Source organism: Pelodiscus sinensis, chromosome 1 (assembly GCF_049634645.1).
Source record: "Pelodiscus sinensis isolate JC-2024 chromosome 1, ASM4963464v1, whole genome shotgun sequence".
Taxonomy (NCBI): Eukaryota; Metazoa; Chordata; order Testudines; family Trionychidae; genus Pelodiscus; species Pelodiscus sinensis.
In genome coordinates, this window is record NC_134711.1 from 37,203,259 (window position 1) to 37,217,296 (window position 14,038).

General features: G+C 39.6%; 1 protein-coding gene across 2 annotated transcripts in view; it reads right to left on the minus strand.

The window, feature by feature from the left end:
* Window positions 1–1,764: 1,764 nt before the first annotated feature.
* Window positions 1,765–14,038, minus strand: part of TUBGCP6 (tubulin gamma complex component 6) — a 36,419-nt gene continuing 24,145 nt past the window's right edge. Inside the window, exons 17-26 of one of the 2 annotated variants that reach the window (XM_006122622.4) lie at window positions 12,314–13,712; window positions 11,248–11,303; window positions 10,977–11,166; window positions 10,555–10,723; window positions 8,693–8,834; window positions 6,413–6,607; window positions 5,931–6,063; window positions 5,500–5,713; window positions 4,125–4,324; window positions 1,765–2,228 (exon numbers count right to left, since the gene is read on the minus strand). In XM_006122622.4, the coding sequence (XP_006122684.2) occupies window positions 2,137–2,228; window positions 4,125–4,324; window positions 5,500–5,713; window positions 5,931–6,063; window positions 6,413–6,607; window positions 8,693–8,834; window positions 10,555–10,723; window positions 10,977–11,166; window positions 11,248–11,303; window positions 12,314–13,712 (2,790 nt within the window). In that variant the 3' untranslated portion in view covers window positions 1,765–2,136. The remainder of the gene's footprint in view (window positions 2,229–4,124; window positions 4,325–5,499; window positions 5,714–5,930; window positions 6,064–6,412; window positions 6,608–8,692; window positions 8,835–10,554; window positions 10,724–10,976; window positions 11,167–11,247; window positions 11,304–12,313; window positions 13,713–14,038) is intronic. The other variant, XM_075928150.1, reaches the window with a different exon arrangement.

Sequence of the window (14,038 nt, forward strand, 5' to 3'; positions counted from 1 at the left end):
TATCTTTGCAATGTATCCTTTGTTTAAACTCAGAAGTAGAGTGTAGAATTTTAGCATGAATGACAGTTCAGAGGATTCCCTTTCAAGTGCAGATTTGAAAGGTCTTTGTAGTAGGATGCAGGTAGTTAAGTCGTTGAGACAGTGTCCTTTCTGGTTGAAATGGCAATCAACTTTTTTTTTTGTGATCCTGTCTAATATCTGTTTTGTGGGCATTGATCCTTTGGCGAAGTGTCTGAGACGTTTGTCCAATGTACATAGCAGTTTCAGCAACTGCTTTTGCGGAAAAACTTGCTAGTTTAGACGCAGCCCTTGAGTATATCTGCTCAGTTGGTGGAAAGAAAGAATGAATTTGGAATATTTATGAAAACCAGTAATTTATTTACTCACATGAGACAAAGCATTTATTTAAAACAAGTTTGTTTTAAGATATGCATAAAATGAGGTTGGTATGTAAAACAGATAACATAGTGAGGTTTAATTTCACTAAGACAACTAAAAGCTATAACTTTGTATATCCTCAAATCAGTGATTTTTAACCAGTACAACTAGAAATCTCATATACTTTATAAATGTTAAGTTGCAAAGATATCATATACAGGCAGTCCCCGAGTTACGCGGATCCCACTTCTGTCGGATCCGTACTTAGGAACGGGGCTTTTCTCGCCCCGGAGGTCGTGGGCGGCGGGACCAGGACGCCTGAATCAGGACGCTTGGGGCAGAGCAGCTGGGGTGCTGCCGGGTTGGTCCAGTAGCGCTGAGGAGACGCTTTTCTCGCTCTGGAGGACGCGGGCGGCGGGACTGCGGCACGTCTGGGCGGTCCCGCCGCCCATGTCCTCCGGGGCGAGAAAAGCCCCGTTCGTAAGTACGGATCCGACAGAAGTGGGATCCGCGTAACTTGGGGACTGCCTGTATATATCTTTGCAACTTAACATTTATAAAGTATATGAGATTTCTAGTTGTACTGGTTAAAAATCACTGATTTGAGGATATACAAAGTTATAGCTTTAAGTGTCTTAGTGAAATTAAACCTCACTATGTTATCCGTTTTACATACCAACCTCATTTTATGCATATCTTTAAACAAACTTGTTTTAAATAAATGCTTTGTCTCATGTGAGTGAATAAATTACTGGTTTTCATAAATATTCCAAATTCATTCTTTCTTTCCACCAACTGAGCAGATATACTCAAGGGCTGGGTCTAGACTGGCAAGTTTTTCCGCAAAAGCACTTGCTTTTGCGGAAAAACTTGCCAGCTGTCTACACTGGCCGCTTGAATTTCCGCAAGAACACTGACAATCTCATGTAAGATTGTCAGTGTTCTTGCAGAAATACGATGCTGCTCTCGTTCAGGCAAAAGCTTTTGCACAAGAGGGCCAGTGTAGACAACGCGGTATTGTTTTGTGCAAAAAAGCCCCGATGGCAAAAATGGCAACCGGGGCTTTCTTGCGCAAAACTGTGTCTAGATTGGCACGGACGCTTTTCCGCAAAAAGTGCTTTTGCGGAAAAGTGTCCATGCCCATCTAGACGCTCTTTTCCGCAAATGCTTTTAAGGGAAAAACTTTTCCGTTAAAAGCATTTGCGGAAAATCATGCCAGTCTAGACGTAGCCAAGATGTCTTATTTCAGCCATGTTGTTCATTCTTTGGAAATAACAGGCTTATAGAAATAATTATAGAATATTAACTGTGGTTTAGACTGAGAATGTGTGTCACTTAAAAAAAAAAATCAGTGGACTAAATTTGGACATACTGAACATGCAGAAGTTTAAAAAGATATATTTTTGTTTATTTCACAAACGTATTTACATTGAACAATTTCACAATACTGAAAGGAAAATGTATACATTAACGGATTTACATATATCTGCCCTTTCCCAGGTTAACACTAAGCCTTGTTCTTTCCTGCATGGTAATGACAGGATCAGTATTCAATGGGGTGATAAATGATGGTTTGTACAGATTCGAAATGGCATCATTTTCTAAGTGCTGTGATTCCACTCTTCAGAGTTGTGTTGAATAATGGATTACTTCTTAAAATAAGCATCTGCCATGAGCATCAATTTTCATAAATAAGCATAAATCTGTAGCTATATTTTCTTTACAATGCTAACAGTACTTCTTACAGTATACTAGAGTTTAATTATCTTTGTAGTAATTATTGAAGTTGATTCTCAGCAGGAAATCCTCCAGGTGAGGTTGATATCCCCTATTTACAAGTTTGGTTACCACTGTAAGAAAAGCAAATATACAATTCTTAATTTAAACTTCTAACAAGTCAATCAATTGATTAAATGTACAAATACTATTATGGAAAAAGCCTACTTCAGATGTCAGATGTAGATGGAAACAAATCAGTAACAATGTATAAGTGCCCCTGCCTCTATTTCTAGAATTACGCGGCGTTCTCATTAACTGCCTATATAACAAATCTGATGCCAGGTAAGGAATAGAAGTGTTAATTCTAGACTGTGTGTATCTAAATGGAATTGTATTCTTGTAATTACAAGTATGCTTTATCCAAACCTTTTAAAAAGAACAATTTTAGGTTCCATAACGTCACATTAACCACTAGGCAGGCACTATTAACATACCAGGCCTCTTTTTTAAAAAGGCATCTCTGGTGGCTTCTTTATGCCAAGATCATGGTTACAGAAGGTACTAAGATGCAAACACCTTGGATGATTGCCAATTTTAACTATACATTGAATAATAAACTTACTAATACTAACCATCATTAAAAATAACAAAGGAATCTTTCCAATTTGTGGGCTTAAGCGAAGTAAGAAAAATAACCCTGGCCTCATAAACATTCCATACACTAAGGGGATTAGCAAGCATTAGTAGCATGCAAGGAAGGAGGAAAGGTGTGACATACACAGGATTAGAACCTGATCCAAAGCCATTCAAATCAACAGGAGACTCTCCACTGGCTGCTGTAGGCTTTGGATCAGGCCCTTTATGTGAGAGAGAATCTTGCAGAACAGAGTGATTACAAGGGCATGTGTAAGTACACATCTGTTTTGTGGTGATTCATATGGGGAAGTGTAAAGGACCAGGTCACTCTGCAGATTTCCTTACAAGAAGCTCTATAAATCTCTGTCCATGAAGCAACCATAGATTTTGTACGACTGGTTTAGATGGCTCCCAGAAATGTTTTGACTTCCTGTAGGCTTTGGAAGCAACCATTCTAACTCATCCTGAAATATCTGCTTTTCTTGTTTTTTGTCCTTTGACACCACTTTCTGATACCCTTAAAGAATAAAAAGGGCATCTCATTTCCTGAAGGATACAATCTGATAGAAACAGTATTTAATGACTGATATCTAAAGAAAAAAGTTGCACTTCCTTTGGATATTGGGCCTTCTAACAAAGGAGAGTGAGGAGCTGCCTATATTCACATAAAAAGGTGAGTTTAATTTTGGTAAAAAGACAGGAAGGGTCTGTAAGACCAGTATTATTTAGGAAATGTAGAAGATTAGATAGGGTCTCCCTAACTTGCACACCCTGCAGGCTCAGGTGACAGCCATGAGGAATTCTATTATGGAAATGAACATGAACTACATGGTGAAAATCCGTGCAATGGCAAAGTTCTTGCTTGCAGAACTAAATTTAGTGACATCTGCCAGTAGGTGAGGAGACAGTGGGACTCTCTTATCTATTTAAAAGAAAATTAATTTCACCATAAGATGCAGTATTCATCTTGTAGAGAGATGTAAAATATAGTTTAATGGACCTTTTAGTATTGCCATTTTAGATACTGTACTTCTTCCTGCCACATGGTTTCAAAGACTATGTTACAGCTACCAGATATATGCTTAGATTTATCATTTATGCAGCAATTATTTACCATGGATTTACTACCTGTAACCAACAAAAATGCTTATATTCACCTATGGGACACATGCCAAGAAATACAGACTTTTGATTTTGAGGCTTTAAATTAGTGGACAGATTGAGATTAGCTTTCTCAAAAATAATGCACTAAACAAAATGAGTTCAAATATACACTTGTGTCTTGCTTTTAGGCTGTATAATCAGAGACAACTGCAAGAAATGATGGGTTTTTCAGGAGTCAATTGACTGAAACAATATAAATTAGCCCAGTAATGTATACGAGTTCCTACCTTTGAATAAGAAGTGAGAATAATATTTGAAAGTGTTGTAAGATTGTTGCATCAAACCAAAGTTGGGATGAACAGCCATTTGCTTGCCAGCCTCAAAGTTCCATGACTGAGAGATTAACTGGCTGCGGAACTTCAAAATGAGACTGAAGATGCTATGAATTATGTTCATCACAGGGGTGGCCTTCTCAGTCAATAGTCCTCTAGCAAAAGAAAAAAAAACAGACTTTACAAAAACCTAAAAAGCCATTGTTTATTTGATCAGCTAGAAGTGAGAGAGAATCCTTCAGGTTCCCTCTTTACTTATTTAAAAAACAAAACAAACACATAAAAACAAGGCACCCGACAGGAATTAATTTATATAACCTTGAGTCCAGGATAGTTTACCCACTCTTCAAGGACTCTTGACATTTACATATGAAGAGCTCCATCTAGACTCGTGTTCATAATCACTTTTATGCTGGAGTGATTACGTATCTTGCTCTGTTTTTTCTTACCTTTGCCCAGATAATTAAACATCCAGGATTATTTCTGCCACTTCCCAATCTGGTTTTTACTGGATGCAGCTGTTCTTTTCTGTAACTAACAAAAAGTGCCACTTCCAAAAGGACACATTCTGGATGCCTGTTCACCATCTTTTCTTCTTCCCTTGTAATTTCTGACCGCTACTATTTTGCTCTATTCCTTCCTTTCTTACTCCACCATCACTATATCTACTTACCTCCCAACCTCATTCCCCTCATCCTATTCCTTTCCTCTTTGCTCTCTAACACAACATCTAAGGGCCTCTACAGTTTGGTGCTAGTAACAGCTGTAGTGCATGAGGCTCAAAGTGCTAACAGTCTCTGATTCTTAAAGCAAATAGTACTACTACCACTACTCATGAACCTTGGCAGGGTTTTTTCCCCCATAGACAACTTCTGTGTATATCAGATGACAACTGCTCCACCAAGATATACCGTAATCCTGCATCCTGAAATTAACTCTGCATAGGTATTAAAAGAATAAACAAAGTACATAGACAACCCTTGTGAATCCTTGAATTTGGATTATTTGAACATATTACTTATTCAGACAGATAACCCTCATTTCCCTAAGTAGTAGTTATTAACTGCAAATCATGAGCTCCCATTTTATCACAGCACTAATATTATGGTGCTTCTGTTGCACTTATGCAAAGATTTTACAATTTTTTGGTATGATTACTATTTGATGTACATTAAAATAATTTTACGCACACGTAAATATACACACCAAGACCGTGTGCACTTTACCACATTTTCACCAAAGAATGGGTCAAAACCTCTCTTGGAATAAATTGAAACAGCTCAGTTGACTTCAATGTTTTTTCCTTAAAGTGTTTCTTTGCTTTGCTTACCTGAAAATTGCTTTGTTGAGATAGTCTGCATGCGTTCTGTGAATTTCTTCCAGGTTTCCTACAGAAGACAGTTTGTTTCCAAATTCACACCATGTTACATGCAATATTTGGTTAGCAATGTAACCCTGAATAACTTTAACAAAGTGCTGCATTTCATGTTTATACAGCTGGAGCTGTCGAAATTGAACAGAATTTGATGCACGACTCACTAATGCTGAAAGTAAAAACAGACATATTATTGTTGGCACCTGTAAAGACTGTTTCCATAAAAATCATAGTTTGAGAAAACTATCAGCAAGTTTCCTTGAATACATTTTGCCCTTTAAGTCCCAAAATATCTATTTTATATGGTATGTTTATACTCCATTGTTTGGCACATGGTGCTAAAAACATTCTTATGCACTACCCTTTAATTTACTAATTTATCTTACCAGTGCGTTTTAAGTGGAACCAAATATCTTTGAGTGTCCACACCATGTGCTTCAACTGTAGCAAAAAGGAGAAGATCTTGTTGTATTTATTCATGCAGCTCTCGGTAATGACAATGTTTAAAGGCCAATCAACCTAATACATAAAAAATAAAGAAAGAACTATTTATATAAAAAAGCAGGTGCTATTAATGCTAACTTTCCATGATGTTGTATTTGATCATTTCAGAATATTTCAAAAACCTTTGTCACAGGAACTACAACCTGCTGAAACATGGCTAAATGAATTTATAAGTGGCATCACAGAATGAGCAGGATGAGTGTACCCTTTTGAATTATGTTAAATTAGCCTAATTTCTTTACTCTTTTCCTTGGGAGATAAAAATCTTCAGTAACTATACATCAAAGAATAAGCAGCAATTAACATGGATGCTCAAATGATCATGGTACAAGAGCAAGGTATAATTTTCCATATGCTTTCTTACCTTGTACCGTAGCTCCAAGCAATTCAACGCATCGGGAGCATTAGGTTTGAAAATTTCTGGAAGGTATTTGAGTGCAAAAGAAAGATTGGAAGCAAGCTGGGTGTCTCCATGAAGGCTATACTGTAATGCTTTATTTAAGATAGAATTGAGAACCAGGGGATTCAAAAGTTCACCAGGAGTTTGCCCTGAACCAAGCTTGGAAAAAAAAAAATATCTTAATTACACATATATTTTAGGAACATACAAGTCATGTTCTTGCTTTAAGGTATTTTTCAAAGGTACCTAAATTATCTCGGAGCCTAAGGCCCATTTTCAAAAGTGGCTTAGGCACAAGTATCCTATTCATTTTTTAAAATGGTACTTGATGCTTTTGAAAATTTTTCTATAAGCCTTATTCTTTTGGCTTAGTATCATGATAATCAACATAACAGCCTGATTAACTGACAAGTTAATGTGACAGAATCATAATTAATACTGTGAATAAACCTCTCAGTTTTCACCATTTGAATTTTAAAGCAACTTTAATGTATTTTCTGACATTTGTTTACTAACGAAATTAATGTATTTGTTGAAAACCAAATGATAATTCACTTCAAAATACAAAGACTTAACTGCTATAATGGAAAATATAAATAGAAGTATATAGCTAATTCAGAATTGATGGTGTCAGGTGCCAAAATAAATGAAGAATGTAAACACATCCTGTTATCCTAAACATTTCATTTATGTTACATCAATCCACCAGAAACTATTAAAATGACAGATCTGAGTATACTATCTAGATACAAAACATATAAGCACAAGTAGCCACACTGAATTTTTCATATGTTTAAAGTTAAGCATGTGCCAAAGTGCTTTTCTCGATCATGACCAAAAAGCTCTCAGCTTCTAGTAGGCTGGTGTTAACAAACCTGTGCCTATGCATGTCCTGACAGCGACCAGACATAAACCCAGACCATCTTTCCTGCTTCCATGACCTGACTCAGATGGACCTTGCTCAGGGACAGACACGAAGCATTTGAGTGCTACCTCCCTCCATAATTCTCTTTCAACAGTGTAGGGATGTAAGTGACTAGTCAACTATCCGATAAAGCTTTTGCTTATCAGATAGCTGACTAGTTCCTCGACTAGTTGCTTTCCCCCTCCCTGCTGCCTCTATCAGAGGCAAGAGGGGGAGGAGGAGAGCAGGAGCTGGTGCTGGGAGGAGCTGGCTTGAAAGCTGGTTCTCCCCAGCACCGTCTCTGCGGGGGACAGGAGGATAGCCGGGACTGGGCATGAGGTGAGAATCAACGGATTCCCAGCTCATGCCCAGTCCCAGAAGCTGCACCTCTGCTTTTTAAGTGCATTAAGAGCTTTTAATACATTTAAAAAAGCAGAAGCACAGCAGGCAGACTTGGAATGAGCTGGGGAATCAGCTGTTCCAGCTCATGCTGGGTCCCTCGCCCCCACTGCACTTCAGCCTTTTAAACCTATTAAGAGCCTATTGGCTCTTAATACATTTAAAAGGCAAAGCCGCAGTGGGGTGGGAGCTAACCCTGCTGTGGCTCCCCCGCTTATCGACTAGTTGATGGAAAATCCATTGACTAGTCGAATAGTCGATTAAACTAAATGGAACATCCCTAAAACGGTGAACTGTGGGATTTCTGAAGTAAGAGAACAGACCAACTTTTCACAGCATGGGCTCCTGCAGCATGATGGAGGGGAGTAGTGGGACTTAATCAGTGGCAACAGTGTGCTCCAGTGTGCACCAGGGGCCAGAGCAGAAGCACAAACTGTCCAGCTTTTCATAGGACTAATGGGTCTCTTTCCTGAAGGGGTCAAATGTCTGCTGCATTTAGAGATTGTACCCTTTGCCTCCACTGCAGTGCACCAAATCCCAGCATCCCTTTCCTCAGAGATAATATCAATAATATATACAGCTCATACAGAGCTTCTTGAACCTTGTCTGTCCTCCCATGGGCATTTGTAAGAGAGAGAGAGAGAGAGAGAGAGAGAGAGAGTGCATTTTGGCCCCTAGTCATTAAGGGCTCAGCAGGGCTTCTTTGCTATGGAATTTGCTGCTTTGGCAAAAGGAGGAACAAAATGAATAAGGGGGAAAATAGCAGATAGGATTTTAACCCATACTTCTCTACCACCATTATTCATATTGATTTTTAGCTCCCTATGTCAACACAGGGAACTGTCCTTAATATCACTTCATGAGTTGTTAGTGGTTTACAGACATTGTTTCTATTGCAAATGACCAAATGCCAGAATTTTAAAACACACAAGCACAAATACCTTCTCAAATAGTAGATCACTAAGTGACTGAGCAAACTCTCCATCTTCCATTAACAAAAAATGTCTTAATGCTTCAAAATGCTTCTCTATGTTCAGTTCCACAAAGTAGTAATCGACTATCGCTTTGTTCACAAGGGACACACTAATAAAAACATGAACAAACAATCACTCTTAAGAATTATTTTTTCCTTACTATTAAAATGCTGTCATGGATATTACCATCAAATTAACATTTCAATATTTTGCATAATGTCCAAGCATGCATGTACAAAAGAAAATGGGAGAAATGTTATACACAGATAGAATCCAGGATGAGCCAGAACTAAAACCAACCACTACTGAAAACTATAATTTGATTGAAATTGCCAGCATACCGACGACTGGTTATATATAAAGGGCTTTAGTGACACTACATGGACCATAGAAAAAACTTTAGTAGTAACTTTTCTCTGTATGAAACTTTCAGCTGCTGGGATCTGGACTGGTTAAGCAAAAGTGTTAAATCTGTGTCACTGCAGAGATGTGTAATTCACCCAGGAAATATAGACACCTTTGATGTTAAGTTGCAGACAGAGAAGGAGAGAAAGCTGGAGATGTCATTCTTGAGGCTGCGAGTTTGTCTAAGAGGTCATGGAAGTAATGGATTCTGTGACTGTCTGGGGCATCTGTGACTTCTGCAGCTTCCTGAGCACTGAGCAGCTCAAGCTAGCCCCTGAGGCACCTCCCAGCCACTGTTGGAGCAGTCTGAGGCCACTGTGTCCTCCCCAGCACCACCAGAGGTCCCAAACTGTGTGCAGCCACTCCTCTCCCCAGCACTAGCAGGAGGCCCAGACCATATGCCACCCGCCCCCAGCATCCATAGCACCCCCAGGACAAACAGTACCACCAGGCTGTTCATCCTCCCCAATTTACTCAGGGTATATAGTAAGGATATAAAATCCTGTTTAATTGACAAACTAGTAAACTAATTAGGAGGGTGAGTGGGGCTGAGGGTTGCTCTAGCCTGGCCGCTGAGCTAGAGTAGTTTCTCTCCCCTGCAAGCAGAGGCAGCACAGGAAGGGCTGGAGCAGCTCCCGTATGTGGCAGGCAAGAGTGCACCCCTGGCAGGGGATGCTCTAGCATCCTGGTCAGAGCAGCCCCTGCCCACAGGGCATCCATGCCTGCTGCAAATAGAAGCTGCTCAGGCCAGGATGCTGGAGCATCCCTTGCCTGCGGTGGGCCAGGGCACCCCAGAGTCAGGGGCTGCTCCAGCCTGGCCAGAGCAGCTCCTGTTCACGGTGGGTCCCCTCACAGGGCTGGAGCAGCACTCTGCCCATGGCAGGCAGGGAACTGCTCCAGCCTCCATCATTTAACCTTAACCGGTAAGCCTCACCTTTTACTGGTTAAGGTAACTAGTTAACCAGTTAAACATTCACATTCCTAGTATATAGTACAAGTTATGGATAGGTCACGGATCATGAATTTATGATTATTGCCCATGACCTGTCCATGACTTACTGAAAATACACATGATTAAAATGTAACTTTTATAGTTATTATAACTTAATACATTAGATATAAAACTATTTACAAGTTATACAACGAAGGACACAATGTCTAAATGGACACATGTAGGAAGGAAATCAACCCACACTGCCTACTATACCATTGTTTGGGAACATAAGAGAAGCTAATGCACATGTGATTTGATGGATTTCCAGACTCAGGCACATGGCGTGCATGTGTGGAATACACAGAGGGATCAGACTGGTATTCAAAGTAGTTCGATTTTTCATGCAGCTCTGTCTCAAGGGACAATGATCAGTGAAGAAAAAATAACAGTGTTAATAAAAGTGGATGTATTATTCCTAATTAGTACTTACTGGGACACTAGTGGAGCAGTAATAGAGTGTTTCATTAACACTGGCAGAGATAAAAGCTCACTTAGTTGTACAGCTGTTTCATCTGTTGCTGACTGCAGCAAAGGATCCACTGGGAAAGTGTATGACCTTGGTATCACATGATGCAAGAGATGGGAAACTGGCAACTCTGCTAAATTGAAGAACGCATATAAAAATGACAAGCTGTTATACTTGAGCTATTTTGATTAATCTCCTGAAAGTCATTCCAGAAAAATCTAAACATGCTAGAGTACTTCTGATTTTTATGCACAGAAAAATAATTTTGCCAATAAAGTTTGATGGTAAAAATAATCTACTAGCTTTTCTTTATACTAAACATCTGATTTCTCATTCATGATCATTACATTTTCTTGCTGAACTACCATTGCAAGAGTTCTACTCACACATTAAATCATAGCTGTCTTGGTATTTTTCAAGACAATACTGGTCTGATAAGGCTTTCAGATAAGCTTGTTCTTTCTTCCATGTATCATCATCATCTTCCTTCTCTTCAGTCTCAGAAGCACAAGCCTCAGAAAGTAAAGTTTCTTGAGGTGTGACAGTCAGTGTAATCAAATTTTCAGGTTCCTCTGTCTAAGAGAATGCAGATAAGTAACACCTTCTCTCACAGCAGATCATCTCATAAATCCCACGCACAAAGAATGTGTTCCTTACCTGTAAATCCAGAGGAAGCCTTGGAGAGAGATCTTTGCTGACATCTTTTGAAGTTTCTGTAAGAACACAAGTTGAAATAGTAACAGAAAAAACAACCTATAAGCATATAAAATACAGCAGACCTGATTATAATTCCAAACATTTAAATCTGTAACAAAACCACCCTTACAATGCAATTGAAAAACAGGGAAATTTAGGTTCACATACTTCTTAGCTATGTTACATAGTGGCACTATTGGAATTAATATATTTAAAGTACTGTCTGAACAATCTTCAATTTCAGAGTTCAAAATCTCACACAGTGGTGCTGGAACAATTTTAGGGGTCAGAATGCTGAGTTACGTTCCTCCCCTTACACCTGTTTTGTGCCCCTCTGATGACTGCCAGCTCTCTCGAACTGGACCAATCAGACACCATTCATGGCAATGGTATGCAGTCTGTATGGTCTGGGAGAGTTAGCAACCCTACACCCTTGCTGCCCCCCACAGAGGAGCTCTGGGTCAAGGCCAGGAGCAGAGCCCCAGGCCTGTGGTGGGACCCCAGGCAGCAGCAGACACTCCAAGGCTGGTGTCTGTGGATCCTGCAGGAGGGCAAGGACAGAGGGCAATGGGACCCTGAGGCCTGGCAGAACCCACAGAAACCAGCAGTGAAGTCAGTGAGATCCTGTGGGGGATTTCCTGGAAGCCAGATCCTTGGGGCTGGTGAAGCCAGTAGCAGGTTGGCAGTGGAGCTGGCCTCTGAGTGCGAGAAACCTGGGTGCAAAATCTGGGGATGTGTTGCAACACAACCCCCCCCCCCCCATGCTTCCTGTGCCTATGACCACACTACAATTATAAATGGTCTGCAAAGTTCAACCAGTGGAAAACTTTAACAAATATTTCACCTTTTTCATACAGGAGACCAGATTAGATGCAAATTCTCACCTCTAAATTCTAATAGTTTTTAGCCATATAGTCAATGAATTGACTCTCATAAGCATCCAGAAAAAACACACACACTTGATGGTAATTTTTAGAAGGCCTTAATAAACTGGTGACCAACTGAATACAGCTTGTTTAATTCTAACCTTCTTGTTTTTCTCTCTCTTCTGTGATGTTTTCTTGCTTTTCACCATCAATATTAGAAGCTGAAAGGACTGGAACGCTGTCTGAGGACTGTGATTGAGGTAAGACCTCTTCTTTGTGTTCTGATGATTTATCATCTCTTTTATTTTCATTAGTGGGAGAAAATTCTCCATTGTATAGAAATGTCTGAATTGTAGAATCTGATGAATGACCAGAAATTGTTCTATTATGAGGTATCGGATCACTTTCTGTGGATGGAGACCACTCCCCTATTTTAATGTTTGACTGAGATGCATGGCCAAAAGGGCTCCAACGAGGTTTTGAAGGCTCTGTCTCTGAAATTAGCTCTCCTATTTTAATGTGTGATTGTGAAGCATGTCCGTGGATGTTCCACCGAGGTCTAGATGGTACAGCCTCAGATACATTTTCCCCTATCTTGATATTGGCATCTGATGCATGCCCATGGATGTTCCACCGAGGTCTAGATGGTACAGCCTCAGATACATTTTCCCCTATCTTGATATTGGCATCAGATGCATGACCATGGATGTTCCACCGAGGCCTTGTTGGCTCTATATTTGAAACATATTCTCCAATCTTAATATTGGCTTCTGAGGCATGTCCATGAATATTCCATCTGGGCCTCGAGGGTACTACCTCTGATGTATACTCCCCAATTTTAATATGAGCTGCAGAGACATGCCCATGAATATTCCAGCGAGGACGGCTAGATTCAAATTCAGAGGTATACTCCCCGATCTTTATGTGTGAATCTGAAGCATGTCCATATGGATTTAAATGTGACTGGGAAGTATCTGCATGAGGCACATATTCTCCTACATTAATACTGGCACTGGATCCATGCCCATTAATATTCCACTGAAGTCTTCTACTCTCCACAAACACATTTTCTCCAACTCTGCCATGTCCTTGTAAAATAGTAGCTGGTCTGAGAATTGTATTAAAATCATATTCACTTTGCTGATTTAACTGTCTATTGCCTTCTCCTGGCAGTGCTCCTATCAAAAGAGGCTGACTTTCACTCATTTGAGTAGTTTCAGAAAGTTCTGAGTTAATATTTTGAAACGCTTCATCTAGTAAAGATCCTACTTGTACAATGGCAGCAGGTTGTTCTTCTTGTGATTCTGGTAAGAAATCTTCAATATTTAGACTGGATCCAGGCAGGGAATTAGCGCTCTGTGATGGATCCCATGTTTGCTCTGTACTTAATAGCTGGGATTCAGTTCCTGCTGCAGCTGACTCAGAATGTTGATTAATATGAATATTTATTGGCTGGGGCAAAGCCAATGGTTTATCAGCAGAAGTAACACTCTTCAGACCAGATTGAGAATCACTTCTGTGAATATTATTGTCAGACTGCACAGGTTCCGTAGAAGATACCTAAAATACAAATAATTATTGCATTCTTCAGATTTTTACATATAGTTAGTATGTATTTTATACTATTTTTCCACCCCAAGCTTTTCTTTTCAATTCCCCCTCTCTATTGCCAGCATCACAATATTGTAATTCTCATTCACACTGCTTCCATGGTGAAGTGGGTTGTACCCACAAAAGCTCATGATACCATCTACATGTTTTGTTACTCTTTAAGGTGCTGCTAGACTATTTGTTGTTTTTTAAGTTTTTCCAGTTACAGACTAACTTGGCTACCACTCTGAAGTTCTGTTTAATGTTCATTTTGTAAATCCTGATCACTTAGAAAA